This window comes from Cygnus olor, chromosome Z (genome assembly GCF_009769625.2).
Source record: "Cygnus olor isolate bCygOlo1 chromosome Z, bCygOlo1.pri.v2, whole genome shotgun sequence".
Taxonomy (NCBI): Eukaryota; Metazoa; Chordata; class Aves; order Anseriformes; family Anatidae; genus Cygnus; species Cygnus olor.
The window spans coordinates 5,336,867-5,351,517 of NC_049198.1; the positions used below are offsets into that span (position 1 = coordinate 5,336,867).

At 38.1% G+C, this 14,651-nt stretch overlaps 1 protein-coding gene across 2 annotated transcripts in view; it reads left to right on the plus strand.

The window, feature by feature from the left end:
- RIT2 (Ras like without CAAX 2) overlaps positions 1-14,651 on the plus strand; it is a 207,613-nt gene that overhangs the window by 173,006 nt on the left and 19,956 nt on the right. Inside the window, exon 5 of one of the 2 annotated variants that reach the window (XM_040541739.1) lies at positions 9,342-10,602. The exons of the other annotated variant lie outside the window; for it this stretch is intronic. Within the exon in view, the coding sequence (XP_040397673.1) occupies positions 9,342-9,569 (228 nt within the window). The 3' untranslated portion in view covers positions 9,570-10,602. Of the gene's footprint in view, positions 1-9,341; positions 10,603-14,651 lie in introns of those variants that run through there. 2 annotated transcript variants of the gene reach the window in all.

Below are 14,651 nucleotides of genomic sequence, written 5' to 3' on the forward strand. Positions count from 1 at the left end.
GGTCTGACAAACCTTCCCAATAAACTTCAAAATTTCTAAACCCTCAAAATTAATTACATGTTCCAGGAAAATTAAACAACAAACCACCACTCCTATTTGCAGATATAACATCCCCCTCTTATTGTACTGAGCATCTTTTTTTTGAAAATCAACCCAGGTAATAGGTCAAAAAAGAGAACATTGTTCTGTAGGTTGTCCATAAGGCACTTGGATACCCTATACATTCGCAATGCTTGCTTATTTCAGCAAATGGCCTCAGAAACAAATAAATAAATAAATAAATTGTGTTGCAGTCCAAATACATTAAAAAGTCTCTCTGTCTCCTTTCAGTGGCATACCCACTTCAGTAGCCTGGACAGAATCGTCAAATCACAAGAGATGACGATTGCATGGAGGTGGAGAGAGATTTTCTTCTCACTGCTGGGAACAGCATGGTGTTCACTGTCTGCCTGCAAGCATTTTCAAATTATAATGACAGAGAGGTTTTCATAGGTTACTAGGTTTTACGGAGATTTAGTCAGTACTCAGTCTGCTCAATACCCAAGTCCTAATGAAGAATTGAATTCAAATGACTAGTGAAATTTGAATTTCTAACACATAAATGACAATGGCCTACGCCAGCATATAGACACATACATATGTGGGCTGTCTGTACTGAGCTCATAGTTAACCTGTGCTCTCAAAACAATAGAAATCACTTTCAGTGTTGAAATAAGAATTCAATACTAGTAACTTTTTTTTTTTTTTTTTTTTTTTTTAAGGTCTAAAAAGTACAATTAAGCAACATTTGCAGCCTCTTTTAGCTTTTTTTATTATTATTTTGGAGGGGAGTAACCCTCTGTTGTTAGCAGATGACAATTGAAAAAGTTTTGGAATGTTTTGTTTTTGCTTAAAATATATGAAAATTTTCCTTTCTTGTGAACTTAAAAATGCAATTAATCCCTTGATTTTTTCCCTGAAAAAACAAACAAACAAGCAAAAAAAAAAAAAAAAAAACAAACAAACAAAAAAAACAACTGATGTAGAAACATCCTCTTTTTGCAACCATCTTTTGACCCTCTGCCTTCAACTGAGCATTGCAATCAGAGTACCTTTAAAGATGATGGACAATTTAGAAAATTGTCAGATCTCTGAAAAATGCTTTGAGCAATTGACCCGTACTTGTTCATCCTGAAGACTGATGCTAAGGATTTAACACTTCCAGATTCTCTTCAAATTAGACCCAGAGCTATTGCTGACTGATGCAAGATCATGTGGCTTTGAGTATCCAATTCAGTCAGCTCCCGAGGCCATCTTTCTAGAAACATTTCCTGGTATAAAGATGCCTTAACTCACTCATCAGTCTTGCTTTTGACAAGATAAAGGCAAAAGATTACAGTCTGTCGTTGAGAAGAACAACTTCAGAGTCTAACCTGCAGACAGCACCCTAGTTCTGTAGTGATTTTTACATGAAATGAGAGCATGGTTTAATTATTTGGCATTAAATCTGTGAAATAGTGAGGTAAAATTAGCAGAAGGTGTGAACCACAGACCTAGGAGCCTCATGTGTTTTGCTTGCTTCATGACTAAGCAACTTCGTGAAGAATATTTCTCTTTACTCAAAGCAACATTTGACCAAAAGAAGATGGCAAATTACTTGGAGGCATAACTTCCACTTTACGTCCAATGAATCCAATGATTAATAATAATAATAATAATAATAATAATAATAATAATAACAATAACAATAACAACAACAACAACAACAACAACAACAATAATAATAGTAATAATAATTTAATCTCTTCAAAAGGGGAGAAAGAATGGACAGAAATCAGTGCTGGGTAATAATCTTCTTCACAAAGCTTGTGATAAAAACCTTAATAAATTGTGCAAGTTTGAATTAGAATTTGATCTGGAAATTTTTCATACGAAAAAGTCTAAGAGTGATGCATTTAATGAAATAGCTAGTAATAGCATAAGAGATTTCATGTAAGGTCATAGCAGTGATCTTAGCAACTCAGAAAATGTCTGTCTAATCTAAGAGTGGTAAATAGCCCTCAAGAATTTGTGTTTCATTGTGTATCTTCCTGGTTCAGAACGATGAAGTGAGGGTTGTGTTTCATATCCCACTTTTGTAACTAACTAGGTGGAAAGTTGGTAATTTGGGACAGATGAGTGTGTCCTGTTTTGTCTATAAACTTGTTTTTCTTTGAGACTGTTATAAAGTTTTCTGTAAAAACATGCAAACTTAGTTTTACAATCCCACTTTCTCCATCTTCCATCCCCTAAAAATAAGCCCCAAAGCTTACCACAGAAGCCACAGACAATCTATTATTTTCTTCACTGCTAAAGCCATGTTTTCCTTCCTCTCCAAATGCAAAGGCCAGGCTAAAAGGGGAAGGGAAAGAATATGTGAACATCTATAATGGAAGTCTTTTTCAGAGGTGGGAACAGATGAGGTCATGAGATGTCTTAGTCCTGTGCCACAAGGTATTTCCATGCCATCCAGTCCATCAGGGCATAAATTCAGACAGCAAGAACACATCTTTTCCTTGGCCACAGGCTGCTAATGAGGTCTACCCTCTTGGCCATTTGAACAGCGGTAATTCTGAAAACAGTAAAAAGTATCAGAGTGGTGAGGTAGAAAGAAAAACGTGGAAAACTTATGAGACACATGAGACCAAACTGAACACATTTCAATACCCTCACAATAATGATGAATTGTATGGTTGCTTTATCTCATCTAGCCTTGTAATCTAGAAAGCCAGCAAAGCTGAGCGTGCAGAATTGCCTGCCATGAAGTCAGAGTGAGGTTTGTTCAACTAATTACTTCTGAAGATTTCCAAATGGTTTTAAGAGTAATGGTGTTGACATCAAATTCTCCTCTCAGGTGTCTGCAGTGTGTTGTTATTTACTGCTCAGGTTGCTGAAAAGAGGTGTCTGTTCCTTAGGGACTGAGAAAAAAACTCAGGTGCACATATCTGCTGAGTGAAAAATGCTGGTTTATGTCAGCTGAAACTAGCTGTGAAGTCTTGGGCAAATCAAATCGGTAACTGCAGTGTATATATTTGCAAATGTGACCATACATAAAGGTTAAAAAGTTTAATTTTTATCTTGGCAGTTGGAAAAGTTTCAATGTTCCATTTTTAAGCAATAATTCACACTTAAGTTCAGTTTAAAATCCTGAAACAATACAGAATGTTTGGGTTGAGGAAGATGGAAACTGGAATATTTAACACCAGGTATTTTATTGTTTTACTTTTGCATTTACTGCACATTTGTTTAGACCTGACACATGGTCATATTGAATGTCTGGTCACAAACAGGAAATAACTAGTTACTCACAAAGCCTAGTCTCCAAAAATTTTTTTCATCCTGAATTGATTTCCACTTGATCTTGTTGTTTTCTCCTCCTTTCAGGGATGTCATTGTTGAGTGGCAAGACTCTGATTGGCAGTTTATAAATGTAAATATCTGAAGAAAGAGGAGAAGGGTAAAAGTGCTTGAATCATTTTTTATTTTCTTATTTAAAAAAAAAAAAAAAATTATGTGAACAAATAACAACAGTAATGCTTGTCTTAAAATGACAGAAAGATTGATTTTTCTGTTCCTGCTGGCACTGTTCAGGTTTTCAAACCAAAGCCACTGTTGTAATATCTAAGTATTTGAGCTTTGACCTGAACAATAGCATTTCGCACATGGAAAGATCCGTAAACCATCCTGTGGAAAGTCACTGCCACCATGGTTGTTGATACAACACTTGTCAGTGGAAAAAAATAAATGGCAAACGTATAATAGACCTGCTTTGGGGCTAATCCGTTGGACTGCTTGCTTTTTGAAACAGGAAGGAAATGCTTACAGTGAAAGCACTTGTTCTTTAGGAAAGGGTGGTGGCAACACAGGAACACTCACTTCAACCTGTGTTGGATCCAGTCCTACCTAGCAAAACCCAGAGCTTGTCCCTGTCCAGAATACTGGGTAAGTCTCTGATGTTCATCTGTGCCAGGTAGCCAGGGACCACCTATTTTTTCCTGGTACCTTAGCCACATTGATGAACTGAGAATGGTGAAAATTAAGCAGTCCTGGTTGTTGCTGATCATTAAGAAGAAATCTCACAGTTGCTTTGTGGGAGTGCCTTCAGCACAAGCTCAGTGGTCAGAGCTGGGATCAGTAAAATTATCATTCATGTCAGATAGGCAGAACCCATTTTTCACTTTTTGTTGTCTGGAGTAGCATTTCTTACTTTCTAGACCCATGAGATTATTTTTCTCTTGGCAGATCTGTTTATTGCAGACCCAGGATATTGGCAAGACCTTTGATTTCTTCAGCTTCTTTTTCCATGGCATGTTATAGGTTTATATCCATACCAAAAGGTTATTTAGTTTGTTCTAATATGCTGAGGGAATAGATAATATTGGGAAGGGATGTGAATATTTCTATGGATTCTTGTAGATTGTCTTCCTCTCTCCAAAAGGATATCCAGGTACTGATACACAACCTGGCATGTGGTTGCTTGGAGTTTGGAACAGGGTGTGTTGGGAAATAGAAAAATTCCCATATGGCTGAGACACCCAGAGATGACACTGATCTTTCCTAGACATCATTCAGAGCACTCCTGGCTTCTTACCTCCCTCTTAACTTGCTATGGTACAAACAGGTTTGCTCAGGATGCTGCTTCCCTACCTGTGTTTCTAACCTGTTACATTTTGTTTATCGCTCACATAAGTAATTGCCTGTCAAAAATACTGTCCATGCAGAGCTTGATCAAAAACCACTGGAGTTCTTTCTATTAGCCTCAGTGGGACTTAGATGAGCACCGTATTCACCAACGTGTGTCCTATTCTGTCTCTGATTAGTGATCAAAACTGCATGTCTCCAGGAAAAAGCACTCTCAGAACAAATTTTTTTGGTCTATAATTACCACTCTGTTTCCCATTGCAAAGTTAATGAGGGCTACCAGGGTGGAAGCCTAATGAAAACTTAGGAGAATCATTGCAGCCCGTGGCATTCCACCTGCAGAGCTCTCCATGGCAACCAGGAGCTGCCAGTCACAGGGGGAATCTCCAAAAGCCATCTCAAGCAGAAGATGCTGTTGCAGGGATGAGATGTTCAAGTGGAAACACATTGCTTACCTGCATGAAGACGACCACTGGCTCACCCAAGCTGATACTGTTGATTCTGCTAATAATACAATCTTGGTCAAAGAATCTGCTTTGAGATGCTTCTTTTCTGTCTTGACCAAAGGAGAGGCAGAGCTAAACACAAAACAATCTGATTCAGAGGGAGATTTTCCAGCTAATGACAGTCCAAGAGCAGAGGTAGACTATTGATCTGTTTAGTTTTCGCTCTTTCCTCCTCAGATCCAGATATCTTCATGTTCTGCATATGGGGGCCCGTGATTGCCAGTGCCTCCCCACCCACCTTCCAGCCCCTGTGGCTTTGTGCTCTCCTTTTGGCTGTGTAGGAGTTGACCTTAGTGGGAAACAGGCTGTCTTAAAGATGGCAGCTCATCCATCATGGCTTTCACAGGCTGTCAGCACTGCATTTAATCTCACTTGTAATTTTCCAGGGGAGGTTTGCAAAAGCCACAAACAGAATCTTAATGTTATAAAATGCTGTTTGTAGCCAGTGAATACTTCTTATCTGGATGAAGCTGTGCTGCGTTCCAGCTGCCCTGAGCCATCCAGCGATGAAAAACTCCCCAGTTCAGCCTACAGTCCTCTGTGCTATCCACAGTTCAAATGCTGCTACAACAGCTTTATCTTCCCTCTCAAATCACATGCACCCAGCTGGATGCTTAGAACCATGCACTTTTCAGGGAAAACATGAAAAGTCTGTTTTACCAGGGCTCATGTGCATCTGTGAGGCCCCACTGCCCATTTCATGGACTTGTCCTGGGGGATCTTGCTCTTCAGTTACACAACAAGCTTCACGCCCTGCTTCTCTAAGTCCTGATCCACACACCACCCCAGATTCACAGTTTTTAAATGAAATTTGGATTCAGGAAGCTTTTGCCAGCTCTGAAATCTTCATCTTTCATTATCTTTACTACATCAGCCTTCCCCATTCATTCCCTTCTTCAGTTTACCAGCAAAGGAACAATCTAAACTGGAATCAATATAACCAGAATTGTACTCCAAGAAACAATGCCAGATTCAATCACAGAGGGTTACTCTAAAAATGAGATATAAAGCTCTGCTTCCCAGATATATGTTCAATAGAATGACCTTGCTCCCTGACCCACCTGTCCGTGTCATGCTGACAGATCACGTCGTCTGGTGATACAGATCTGCACAAGCTGCAATTTGTCAACAAGTCCCCAAGCTGTGCAGATCTGAGCTGGATTTCTATGATATAGTTTCTCTTCTGGCAATAAGATGGGAACGAGGTAAATCCCTGGAATTAGGTGACCTCATCAAGAGCTTTGTCCCTTGTTTTTCATTCCATAGGTGGCTAGCCTCTGGACCAAATTACAAACAGAAAGATGAATGTGTATTTTTCCTCTAGACACCTGTCTGTGTTTGCAGTTTTTTTCAGAAAACAGATTAATTAAATTAGTATGTCTATATTTTCACTGGTGCTGGAAGTGGTAGTGGTAATTATGACAGCATTAGATTTCTGAGAAGCCTGTTTTCAGCCTTGAAGCTGAAAAACTTTGACTAAATGTCCTGAAACTATTTGTGCCGGGTGTCTTCCTCGTGCTGAATTACTTCATAAAATTTCATCAAAGTAGTTAATCAGTTCCTGAGGGCAAGATTTAGGACAAATACTATGCTTTGAAATTAACTATTTCCATTAATATCTTTAATGTTGTCTCCACAATTTGGCAGGAAACTGTGAGTCCAAAACCAAAGTTTTGTTGCTTTTTAGAGAAATCCAGTGAAATTCGGCCAAGTTACAAGCCTCCAGCCACAGAGAGGATGGGAAGAAGTTTTTCTGCACATTTTATTTCTCCTCAGTATTCTCCAGTTCTCACAGCTTATAGTAGACTTGTTTCATTACAGAACATAACATGTCTTCCCTGCAAATTTTCTTCCTTGCAGGTGGGAGAAAACACATATTTTGATCCTAGGAAAGACAAACATGAAAAGAAAGATGAATTAGATGGGCAAAGACTGGAAAATTATGGAGCAAAAGAAAAGGCAGTTTCTGATATTTGAGTAGTGCCGTGTTTGTACCATAATTATATGTACAACCTTACCATTCTTTTATCATATGGATGTTTCGATTTATAAGCATTTTTTTATTTTTATTTTTTCCTTTTCAGTAATGAATGTATAAAATCTTCACTGAAACTACAGCTCTGTGTAAAGGTTTGCTTAGAACTGCAGTGTCTCTAAATAAATATATAAAAAAATATAAAATAAATCCTCCTTCAACTCAAACAAGGCATAGCAAGAGAAAAAAAAAAAAAAAAAGATTAAAAAGTCCAAAATAGACCAGGGTAGTCTCCTATCCAGACAGTCAATTTCTCAATGGTGCCCAAAAGACGTATTGAATCACACATTTTGCTTACACAGCTGCCCAGAGAAAAACAAGGACCATATTGCTACCCATCTCCTTTTGCTAAAGGTTGGCAATTATAGCAGTTGGAAAGCGATAACAATCTTTCATTGTGTCAGTGAGTATTATTCAGGTTGGCATACAACCTCCCTGCTTAGCCTTACAATATTCTTAATTAAATTAAGATTAAATCTATAACACAGAGGTATGACCTACTGATATTACAAAGTCTGTGACTTGATGCAAAGGTAATGGGCAGAAATTCTGTGGTCTGTGTTATATGGGTACATGCTAGGTGCAGATTTCTTCCAGGCTGGAATGAACTGGTGTTTTGTTTCATGCAAAATCCTGTTTCTCACTGTGTCCAGCTTTACAGATAAATATACAAAATGCAATAAGGTAGTGTCATAAGCTGATCATAAAAGGACATTCTCCTCATGGTAGGTATGAGAGAGTTTGTTTATATCTTGAAACATAAGGGTTTATTTCCCTAATAAATATAAATGACATTTTGGGAGCATAAAGGTAGAAATAAGAAATAAAACTAGATTAGTCCTGTGGCAGACAGTAGCAACTGATATTTTTTCATAACCTAGGCTGATGTAGATTTTCACAAGGCTGTCTCAAACTACTTAAACTACTTTTTTTTTTTTTTTTTTTTTTTTAAATCCAGATGGTTGGAAAGTTACTTGAATAAATCATGTTATGTGAACACAAATAAAAACAAAAGCTAGATTTTGTCACCTAAAACTTTAATATGTTCTGTACATTTCATCCATATAGTTTTATGTCTGAATACTGAAAAGAAAGGATATTCTATTGGCTGGTAAGCTAGCCTAAAATTTAGCTAGCTAATAGGGTTTCTTCTTTATTTTGCTGAAGACTTGCTACATGTTACTGTATAAGTCTCCAAAAGTGCAAAATATAGGTAGGTAGTAGGCATTCATTACTCCTTGTGGTAAGCATTTAAACTCTATCTAGACCACACAGTCAGACTATACAATTAGACCAGTAATCAGCATGCTGTGCACCTTTCCTATGGAATTAGCAGGCTGGTGGGCAAGAGGTCGCTAGTATGGAAATTTTAGGAGTTAGATCCCTGTTTGAAAATTCAGGCAAATGAAAAAGAGCTGCCTTGATTCCTTCTAAATTCATGGAGATTCTTCCCCTTATAGTTCCTCAAAGAAACAAAGATATATTTCCTCAATGTTCTCTGAGAATAGTAAGTACATGAGACCACTTAAGGAAGATGATCTGAAAAGTAAATAGATTTTGGATCTTCATATGGCTCAGGCATGAGCTAAGTGATAGGATTACGGGTCTGTCAAGACCAGAGCACTTAAAAACATGCTCAGAAATTCTTGTGACTGAAAAATCTGAGGGTATGAAAACTGACGTGCTTTCAGTTTCAAGTCAAATTCCCTTCAGGATTAGATGAGTGCTGAACAGGCGTTTTCTAGGACCATATTTCTACTGAAGTCTTTTTGACCATCAGTTTTAGTCTGTAGAATAAAGGAACCAATGCTCCCAAGCCTTAGAGGATTACTGCACTAAAGAGAGGAAATACTTGGAAAAAATGGCACATCAGAATTAGGGAAATAATATATCCAAGTATATGAATATTGTCAGTATGCTCTGTTCAAACATGGATTCCATCCAATCATTTCAGACTTGAATCTTATCTATGTAATAATAATAGAATATTTTCCTGTTAAACTAAGGGTTGGTGATTTGCTTTAGGAGTGCCAATCTAGTGGTACCCAAAAAGTCAGACTAGATATACTTTTATGGCCTCCTGTTGGTTCATGCTCTGTGAATTAGGTGATATTTAGAGACTTTTTTTTTTTTCCTTGTAGGTCTCGACTGAAGAAGGAATGAGCTTAGCCAGAGAATACTCCTGCTCCTTTTTTGAGACTTCTGCTGCCCTTCGCTTCTACGTTGATGATGTCTTTCATGGACTAGTGAGGGAAATCCGAAGGAAAGAGTCCTCACTGCCCATGGCAGAGAAGAAGATGAAGAGGAAGGATAGTCTGTGGCGGAAGCTGAAAGGATCCCTGAAGAAAAAAAAGGAAAGTACAACTTGATGGCAGTTCCTCATGAGCCACCCCTCAGGAGCTGACCACAGTAACCTGTAACAGTTTGAAAAGGCAGCATTGACACAGCATCTTCCAGACCAGGTCCTGGAGTTTCTTCCCTTCAGCCCTCATGCAGAAGTAGCTCCTTGAAGGTCCAATTCATGGTTGCCCTGTGGCTCCTCTGTATTATATAGCAAGTCACTTAGCACACCCTCTCATCCTCTCTCTCCACATCTGACTGGAGAAAATACTGTGCTTTTTCCCTGTGGTCCCTGGCTGGTCTTCAAAGGCTAGGAATTGAGCCAGCATCCAGGACAGAACAGCTTCTACCATTTCTAGAGTAAGGGATGCACGTATTGCCTCCTCTCTGTCCATGCATGGGTCATTTCTTCATCCTGGGAATGATTAACATTCATTTCAATGGACATTTTGACTGTTTAAGAACTTTAGGATTTGACCTTCAGCTTTGCATTCACATGTAGGTTTAGGTTTAGACTGTGCTCAGTCTGTGTCTGTGTGTGTGAGCTGGGACCAGGGGAAACACTGGGGGCTCACAATTTTAACCCTGTAGAGCCCTATCCTGGCCATGTTCTTTCCATTTAGCAGGAAGGGTTGGCAAGCATAGCACAAGTCCCACACTAGCCATCCAGAAGGCTGCAGGGTTATAGATCCATCTCTTCTACTTACTCATCAGAACTGGCTAGCAGAGGTACATTGTCCTACAGACACACAGTGGATTGGCCATACTCATGCAGCCCACCAAGGAGTGCACAAAAAACACTTCCCAAAGTGGTGCAACTCTGTCCCACCATAGCGTCTGCAATGTAGCATTCAGCCCTCGACTTACTACAGAATTGCATCATGACAGTCACTGTCTTTCACTGTCCATGACCATCCAAGTGAATCATTTGATTGATTAGTTGGACAGGTCTTTTAAATATTCCTTTTTAAAGCTGGCATGAAGTAGAATACAGTCTCATTTACTTTTTTTCCAGACTTCTTTTAATATTGACTTTATTTATAAATTTTACAAGTAAATCATGCATACATTTTGTCAAAAAATAAAGATCATGAATTCCATGAAGCTATGCTTGTAGTCAGCGTCATTTGTGTCTGTTCTACTTAATATATTCTTAGAAAAAAAAATGTATTCCTTAGTAAATGTTCATTTTTTTTCTCTTTTATTCTTTGACTATTTTTCAGAGTTTGGACAAATTAAATATATTTTAGAGGAACCTGGGGGAAGGGGGGGGGGGGGGGGGGGGAGTTGATTTGTTTTGGTCAGTTAAGTATGAAAGGGTTATGGTTTCATGAAAAAAATCAGTTCATTAAAATCTGGTGTTTTATTCTCTACTTTCTCTTCCATTCAAGAAAAAACAGTGATTTATTTTGACTTGTCAGAAATTTTCCATCAAAGGTATCACTTCAATGTGTATAGTTAGATAATATGTGGCTATATAGATGATCTTTGGAAAGATTATTTTAGAGAAATATAAGCAGATATAAGCATTTAGGTGTATATCCTGATCCCTGCCTCCAACAACTGAAGACTGCATCTACTCTACTATAATTACTACTATTATTTTACCTGTATTGACACAGACATTTTAGGTAAAGCTCCTAAAGACAGAGATGTGCTTGCCCAAAGAGTTTATGAGCTAAGTATTGGTGGAGAGACAACAGGAGGCTACACTGAACAGATGGTGGCTTTGAGACTATAAATAACAAGAGGAACATCTGTGACTGTTCCAATACTGCACACTGCACAGAGGGGAATGAAGCAGTCGTTCCACATGTAAGAGACCATAGAAATTACGATCCTGAGAAGCCTTGAGGGATGTTCATTGGTCCTTTTCAGGCAGATGCCTAAGCTTTGAGTCAATTGAAAAACATTTAATATTGGTTATTATTTCACCCACACTACTGAGGGACTTACTATATCAATACTGGCTTTGAGTTGTAGTTTTAGGGGTAGCCTGTTTCTAGTCAGCTTGAAATATCAAAAAAGTTGCAAAAGGGCATAGATACAGTCTAAGATTAAGCCTCAAATGAATTTGTAAATTAAACATACCCATTATCTGGCATTAAGGTCATCTGGCATGGAACGATATCTTTCCATACTATTAAACTGTCAGCCTTTATGGCAGGGTTACCATACACACACTGCTGTTGGAAATGGTCCCTGGAGTGTGCTGGGTTCTGCATCATGCTCAGCAACTGGTTAGGCAAGTGCTGGCTGATGTGATCTGAAGCCGTAGTAAGAATCATTTTAAGAATGTAACAGTACAGCTTACGTAGTCATATTTATGTGTACCAAGCCCATGAAATCTCCACATTCTCAGTATCCCCATAGCTAACCTACACATGCCAGATTTTAAAAGATATCTGGTAATAAGTTAGGAATTTCAAAAAGAATGAGACCCTCTGAGGACCTTCTGTTACATTTTCTGCATGCAACTTCAGGTGTCTGAGTATCTATTGGGCAGAAAGGTCTGGTTTTATCTCGCTCCAGTTTAGTCATATAGAAGCTGAGTATGACACCCAGTTATTGAGTCCCTTAGTTAGTAAGCAGAGAGGTTCCTAGGGTGATTTGTTCTGTCTAACTTGGATAGATAGCGTTTGACAAATCACTGCCTAAAATGGCTGCCTCTTTCCAGCTCTTTTATGTTGCTCCCTGAAGTGCAACTTGTGTCTAGGGCTAACTTTTTGATAGCTAAGAGCAGATAGGATGAACCCCATTGTTAATGATCAGTCTACCTCCTAACTATGGCAGAATGGTGTTGTAAATGCTTGGTGTTGAATCTTGTCTCTGAAACACCTGACCATCCTTTATTTTTAAAATAGGAATGTCATTCTGATTTGCCATCACCCAATTCCTCAATAATCTATAATACTTAACCTCAGTTAATTGAGCAGAGCTGATGGAGGTTATAGTCAGTGAGGCTAACATAAGTCATAACTGCACAAGAGGCTGGGTGCAGCTGCTTTACCTAATTAATCATTATGATTCCATCACAGAAGGCTGTATTTAGCTGTCAAGCCTAGCTGACAGAGTTAAAAAACAGCAGCTCTAAGACTTTTCTGTCTCTGACTAGCCTCTCATCTAACCATGTCTGGAAAATCTGAAGAAGGAAACTGATCATTTTATTTTGCTATGTTGCCTACAGCCCCATGAAGGTGGCAGCTATAACTTACTCCACTGACAGACTGCGTTGCAGTTGGACCATAGCTCAGTTTACTTCCTTTATAATTAAAGCCAGCTAATAATAAATAATAAAATAAAATAAAATAAAATAAAATAAAATAAAATAAAATAAAATAAAACACTTTGCAAATGTATCTATAGCATCTATCACAAATATATAATATATGGCATTTAATTACCATTCTTCCCAATTTTGGCAGATCACAAGTTGAATCTAGTTGTGAAGTAACTACCTCTGGAGAAGGCTATAAGTCAAGGTGGAATTTTTCGGTGCTTAAATTTTCCTTTTTCACATGTTATGCATATAGGCCTTAGGACTTAAACACAGGAACATTCTGTGTTCCCTCACATTGTCAGTTCATGTACAGTATTAACAGGCTGATGCATTTACAAATTATTGATTTTTGTTTGTTTGTTTACAGCAAGAAAACAAATAAACAAACAAAAACACAAACAAGGAAGAAGAATATTTTAAAGCTGAATTATATGAACATATGGCTAGAATGAAAAGAGGGAATTCTCCTCCTTTTTGTCCACTATATAATTCATGTTTCTGTCTGTCTTTCAGCCTGATCCTTTCTTAAACATTTGATCCCTCCCTGTATTGTGGCAGATGACAGGAAAACAAGCAAACGATGGCCCTCAGCAGAGTTTAATTTCTCGTAGTCATGATTTACATTCTACAGCAGTATCAATGTCTTCTCCCAGATTGAATGTTACGCTCTCTGTGGGCCAGACTGTGATATCTGTGATAAGCAAAATAGCTGTCATTGGGCTTTCTTGTCTCTGTAGTGACAGCAAAGGCACCTGCTGCAGCCATCTCAAATGGAGATACTGAGATGATGACATCAGCTGTTAAAAATTACACTGAAAACCAGCAATTCAGTTCCTGTAAATTAGACAAAGTTTACAGTTAGCTATAGGAGTACACAAATACTTGCCTGATTTTGTACTAGCAACTAAAACTAGCAACATAATTTTCTAGCATAGACAACTATATTAATATCATTCATTTAAATATACTTACGATAGCAGATATATTTAGACACCCCCTTAGGATGTCTTATTTATATGAGTGTGTATCATGCACACTGCTTCTTGTCTATGTCTCTAAGAAATCCCTAAAAATTAGTAAAGGAAATGTGAAATTACAGAATGCGTCTTTCAAACAGTATTAAAATCTCTGTTCTCAGACAATTGAATGGCATTTGGACAGAGTAGTGTCTCAGACCACTTCTGATCAGCCTCTCTTTTAGCGCACTTTCTAACTTGACCTGTCCCTTCAAATATGTGCTCCTCCTTAGGATGTCTGCCTTGCAAAATGATTTGTAATGGGGATGGCATTGTCTCACAGATGCTGTGAAAGTCACCCCAAGCGGCATTGCCCTGCACCTCTAGCCTGATTTATTACTCCTTGGTGTTCCTGGTCCTAAGCCTCCTCAATCTGAGCTCTCCAATTTTGTTACATTGTGCTGAATTATGAGGTTGTTTTGTGATGAGGACAAATGTCCACTCAAGATCACCAAACTCATCTCATGATCTGAACTTTTCCCCCAAGAGGTAATAAAGACAAGAACATCCAAAGCCATTGCATCACCTACTGTATATCTTCTGTCAATAGATAATTAATGTGACAACGAGATTTTCCCATTCTTGCACTTGGTCATGCATCATTTTTTTTTTTTTACAGTGCTTATAGTCTTACAACTGTTTCAACAAGTACAAGACAAAGCTCAAAAAGAACATTATTTTTCATGGCTGCAGCTGGAACAGAATTCCATGTAAAGAACAATATTAGGAAGGTAAAGCAAAGCGAGCCCTTTATATGAAAATCTCATTGCCCTTATTTGTATAAAAGAGAACAGCATCATTTTACCATTATATTT